Raw genomic sequence first — 6,000 nt, forward strand, 5'->3', positions numbered from 1 at the left:
ACAGAGAGGAACAGTAGAGCACATGGCTTTGTGTTGGTCAACAGTCCTGCTTTACAAAGCTGCATGTGTTGGATTGTATTGGAAAATGCCCTGCATTAACAGGATGCCATTATGCACTGTTTCATATTTCTGGGAAAACAAGGAGCATTGGGGGAAGGATTTACTGCTGCTATTCATATGCAAAGAACTAGAAAGCAGCACATCCCTCTATATTTTGAGAAGGGACAGGGACTTTATACAGCCTATACCATGAGTACCTCTAAATAAGAAGCCTATGACATACATTATTTTCTCAAAGCAATGAGGACGTGCACTACTGTGTTCCCACCTCCCTTGCCCATATCACAGTGGCAGGAGATGTGCTCTGTGGATGGAAATCAGTGACATCCTACCCTATCCCAAAATACAGCAAGCCCAACACTGTTCTCCTACCAGCTCAGGCTTGCTAATATCTAGATTTTGGAAACATTGAGCAGGCTCTCTGTGCATATAAAGCACATGGGCCAAACCTCTAGCAGTGCATGCTGAGAGCAGTAAGCTGAGGGACCAGCCTTCCACAGCTATGTAGTCTTCTTACAGACTTTGGCATTTTGTACAGCAATGGAAAAATAACATTGGCAGCTAATGCATTCATAAAATCACCCAGGGCCCTTGGCTAAGGAATAGTGACATGTTTGTGAAAGATGGATTTGCATCGTACACAAGAGGAGTCGTCATGAGCACAAAAATAAGACAGTCTTCAGTCTTAGTGAAAAATAAGCCAAATTTCTCAGAGTAAGGACACACAATAATGAGGTACTAGAAAAAGGAACACAATGTATGGGTAAAACCCTCTATAAAAGACAGAAATGATGGTTAGCTGGATAACAGTGAAACCACAATTGCACACACATCCAGTCTGCAATGAAATAAGCCAACAGACCCTTGTCCCCCTCACAGCATTGCCAGAGTTGCTTTCCTGACCAGCTGCAGCACTGTGCTTTGGGTCAATTATGATCATTAGAAAGACCCTTGGCTGGCACACTTTGCAAAAGTTGGGGTGCATCACAAAGCTAACCCAAAGTAGCATGATGCATCATAAATGCCCCTAAAGGATTTATGTTATACTGGATGCATGCACCCAAACCAGAGCAATCTCATAATGCAGCGAAGTCATCTGATCTATCCACAGCAATCAGGACAGCAATGAATAAAAGGCTTTATTTATCCTTTCCTCAGATCATAGAGAAAGGGACAAAAATCAAAATGGCAATGTGATGCATAGGTCATCACCAAAAGAGCCTGGCCCCAAAATCTACCATAAATAGGATGCTGGGAGGAAAGTAGAGGGGGCTCAAAGTACTCTGTCTTGACCTAAGTGGGAAGCTCAGCACAAAGAATCCCACTGCCTTCAATGCAACATCATCCACCAGATACTGAAGTCCATCAGATACTAACATCATTAGGAACATGATGTTTCATCACTGTTCAATGAGTATTCATGCATTTTGTGACAAAGGTAGCTGCTTCCAAACCCATTGACTTTCTAGGTAGCCTTTTGGCAAGAGCATACAAAATTGTGGTAGACAAGGTCAAACTTCTGGCTAAAATAAAGAAGTGTGGCTTGTAATGAGTAGTTTTGCTGATTTATGCTTGTTGAGGAGCTGGCACATGCTACTGCACTAAAAATACACATCTACATAGCATTTTTCAAAACAATTACAGAGAAAAGCCCAAGATATTTCAGAAAGATTTATTGCACATCAGTATAAACATTCTTAAAGGATTTTTAAATGCATGTGGGAAAGTTGCTTCACCATTCTGCCTTTGCAAATTGGAGATTTAAAATAAATCTGTACAATTTGGATACACCCCAGAGATGTGGGAACAATCATCAAAGCCAACAAAATGCAGTCATCAAACCACAGAAAGAGTTTGCTATTGGAGCCCATGCTTTTAAAGCAGCAACACAATTCTCACCTTTCCCACAGGTCTGATTTAAAAATTGAAACCATTTTCTATCTAGTCTCTCTGCTAGAAGAAGTCGGCATGGCAACGTGGGGTTGAGTGGAGTTTTGCCAGTTTTTGTCAGCTAAAACAGTGACTTTAGTCTCCAAAACTAACTTCTGCAGAGCTACAGAAAGTCATGGTCAAAGCATCATCCCACTCAGAGAGAACTCCCAAACCTCCCAAGTGGTGCCATTTTATTAATGGCATTTGATAATCATGGCAGGTGTTACCCCAGGGAAAACAGTGCAGTTAATGGCTCAGTGTATGCTGGACTAAATTGCAGTTTGATTGCCTCAAATCACAGCAGAATCCCTGCATTTTCTTAACTCCTGTTTATGCTGCTGCCCAATGAAAGAGGCTACCCTGTCTTGGCAACTACATTGGTGAACTCTGGAGTACTGGCACCCCTCCCACCTATTCCCTTCCCTTCACATGCAGAGCAAAGATATCCAGGCTGACCTTTTCAAAGGAATTTATTTTTGCCAACATTCCCTACATCAGATGATCCAGCTTCTCTGCTCCAGGAGTTTCTATACTGACCAAAATTTTAGTTTTGACTAGCACTTGATGATGTAAATTAGACAACAGTCCGGGTCCAGTGAATCTTAAAGGGCTCTGAAGCTTTTCCCCAGCAAAATGCAGATGCACCAATTCTCATGCTGTCACCCATTACCATTGGCACCACCAGTGCTATTGACAGCACCAGCTATGGATCTGGCACAGTACTTACAGGAGTTCAGTGGAGCTGACCACAAACAGAAAAGCTCTGCTCAAAGGCTACATGAAGCAAAACCAGAAAATCTATCATCTATTTTTGGGTCTCTAATACCACTATAAAAAGCAGCTCTCCTGTACTTTCATTTTTAGCCAAAATTATTACCCACAAGACATTGTCTTGCTTCCTTCTACTCTTTTTCTCTGTCATACTTCTCTGTACTCATCCCTTTCTTTCCTTTGTGTTTCCCCAGGCTGATTCCAACAAAACCAGGATTGATGAAGCCAACCAGCGTGCAACAAAGATGCTGGGCAGTGGTTAAATGCAGAGAAGTGCATTTCCTTTTAATGCTGTCCAGCAGGGCAGCACCTTCATGCTTTTCTCATGGTATTTATCTACTAGGTTTGCACACATGCACATATCAGCCCCATTGTAAATGTTGTCCTGTGTAGTTTGTCAGCTTTCCAAAAATGATACTTGTAATTATTTTTTTCTAGATATCTTTCTTTCCAAAGGTTGTACATAGTGCTGATTTGATGGCTATAGCTCACTATGATGTTTTTTGGGGTTCTTCCTTTCCTTTCCTTGTTTCCGATTTGGATTCCTTTCCTTTTTTTTCCCCTCTCCTCATTTTTCTTTTTTTTTTTTTTTTTTTATGATGTTTGCTGAATGACAACACTGTTGGAATGCTAAACGTGCTGTTAACCTTTAAATATACAGTATTGTTCTTGTAAAACTGTGACATTCCACAGAGCTACTGCCATGCTCCTGTCTTTGGGTATCATGATGTTTAGGCACTTAAACCTGCTGTCTTCAGTTCTTCATTGCCATTATCTGTTGTTATGATTTCATGATTAGACAATGTGGAATTATATTACTATAACAAGCATTGCACTAAAAAGTGATGTGATTTATGCATTTATGCATGAGGAATAAATAGACTTTTAGACTCCTACTTAAACAAGAATTTTCCCATGGCAGTAGCACACCAACAATGACAACAAAAGCATGCTCAGTATTCGGACTCTTTTGGGACTATGTTATACCAGCAAGTTTGCAGTTGTGCCACTTTTTTCTTGTTGATATATATATAGTTATTAATCATGATCATTTTTTTAATTATGAAAAAAGGGATTTGGCACTCACCATTTAGCCATTGCCAGCAAAATAAAAGCTTGGCTGAAAATATGTCAAAGACAAAAAGAAATAAGTGTAATATATTGGGTTTGTCTGCTGCTTTTGAAGACTATCTTTTGGAGGACACAACTACCATATGAAATGGTGCAAAGAAATGTAATTTTTATAAGGCTCTCTCTTACTAGTCGCTATCCCCATGTGGTTTGTTATCAGTACAGTTCTCTGTTGCTTACCTAGAGCTATGCACACCAAATCGCTGAGATGTTTAGTAGCTGACAATTATAAAATAATTAAAAAACCTAAATGAATGAACTCTAGATAAACTGTGAGATAAATATCATTTACAGCATGTAATATGAAAATTCCTTATGTCTCCTGTCAGTTTGTGAAGTGATTGACATTTTGTAGCTAGTTTAAAGATTATTAAAAATTATAGATCTCAGAATCCACGCTTGCTTTATCCATTTGTTGCCCTACGTGTCAGCGACAATTTTTTATTTGCCACTTACCTGGGAGAAGAAATGCAAAGTCTAAAGGCTCTTTACAAACTGCTTTTGTATTGTATTTCATGGGAAACTAAAGATTTTGGTTTGCAATAGTGCAGAAAAGTAACTACACTAAAAATTGCACTTGGTACATTCCAAGTGACTGTTATTTTAAATAACCTGGCTCAGATTGCCAAATAGTGGTTCAGAATATTTTTTTCTTGTTCAAAGGGAAGAAAAAAATGAAGTAAATGTTATGGTACAGAAGGATACAGTTCCTTAGTAGACAAAATCAATTCCTGTAGTGGATTTAGTCATGTGCTAATGCACCTCTTTTTAAGGAAGGCTTTGACCTACAGAATTTGGATAGTCTGCTAACAATAATTTTCTCAAATGACTAACAACAACTAGGGTTTGCTGCCAATGAAAAGCATTATCATATTTTCCCAGGGTTTTTTCCCCTATATGGACAAATTAGAATTAATTCTGCATGAGTGACAGTTCACTCATGTGTCTCACATGGCCGTAAGTCAAAATACACAAAGAAAATAAATGCCTACATAATTAAAATTGCATGATAATGCAGACAAGCTACATTTTCGTTAGCAGCTTTTTTATTTTTGGTATCTATTAAAAATTCATTTATGCAAATATTTTCCCCCACTACTTCAAACCAAAAAATAAACTTTAAGCAAACATTTTTAATCTGCTGACCATTTCTAATCCTATCTGTTTGAGTATTCCAATATTTGTGACAGCACAATCATTCTGCAATGTCAAAGCCTACTGTGGGAGGGCAATAATCATATTGGAAAATGCACCACAATGGGATCATGCAAATACAAGGATATTTGCAAAGGGTGAGAAATAGATTAAAAGGTAATGAAGATGTTAATGGAGGTATTATTTTTTGTATCTGACAAGAATGCACTCTATCTGAAGAAACTCATACTTCCAAAAGCCATTAAAGCTGATCTAAAATATAACTGTTGCTGTGAAGGAACATGTTTTGACATCTGTTTTCATGTTGAGCAAAGATCAAAACCCAAACTATTGGAACTTTTTGCCAAATGGGAAGCTTAAAGGACAGAAAGATTGAAATGTTTCATTTCAACTGCCTTTGTGTCCTCCCCCTCTGCATGCAGGGTCTTCTATGAGCTGGCTGGAAATTACTTCAGTAAATGTGTTTAATACATTGAGTTTCTCTGATATTTTTGGAAACTGACTTTTCTAGGATTAATTATTCTTGAAAGAATGCAAGGAAAGGCTCGATCTCATGTCGTTTATCACTACAACGATCTGCTTTTGTTTGTTGAGTTTTGTGCACCCCAAATCCCTGACGTAGCAGCTGACCTCAGCAGGGGGAAATCCCAGATGTTTTAACCAGAACACTGCCTGGAATGTGGCATTTCCCTTTTTGTCCCCTTTGTCCCTGGTACACTGCAGCCTCTCCCTGAGGCTGAACCAGCACACTGCAGGGTTACCTACTTGAAGGTAAGGCTCTCTAGAAGGAATTCCAGCTCCTCCCACAAGATAAAATGCCCATATTGAAAGGCACAAAGTTTGATAAACTGATTTACAGACTTTTAATGCCATTTCACCAACAGTTTCTAGGATGGCAAGATTCTCATGTTGGTGTTGGTTTGAGGTGGTCACAGGGAAAAGGTTTTTTAA

The 6,000-nt window shown here is 38.9% G+C and overlaps 1 protein-coding gene across 2 annotated transcripts in view; it reads left to right on the forward strand.

Moving 5' to 3' along the window:
* Positions 1-5,312, forward strand: part of SNAP25 (synaptosome associated protein 25) — a 61,457-nt gene extending 56,145 nt beyond the window's left edge. For both annotated transcript variants that reach the window (XM_056486211.1, XM_056486212.1), the window contains exon 8: positions 2,958-5,312. In XM_056486211.1, the coding sequence (XP_056342186.1) occupies positions 2,958-3,026 (69 nt within the window). In that variant the 3' untranslated portion in view covers positions 3,027-5,312. The remainder of the gene's footprint in view (positions 1-2,957) is intronic.
* Positions 5,313-6,000: the final 688 nt, after the last annotated feature.

Source organism: Oenanthe melanoleuca, chromosome 3 (genome assembly GCF_029582105.1).
Source record: "Oenanthe melanoleuca isolate GR-GAL-2019-014 chromosome 3, OMel1.0, whole genome shotgun sequence".
Lineage (NCBI taxonomy): Eukaryota > Metazoa > Chordata > Aves > Passeriformes > Muscicapidae > Oenanthe > Oenanthe melanoleuca.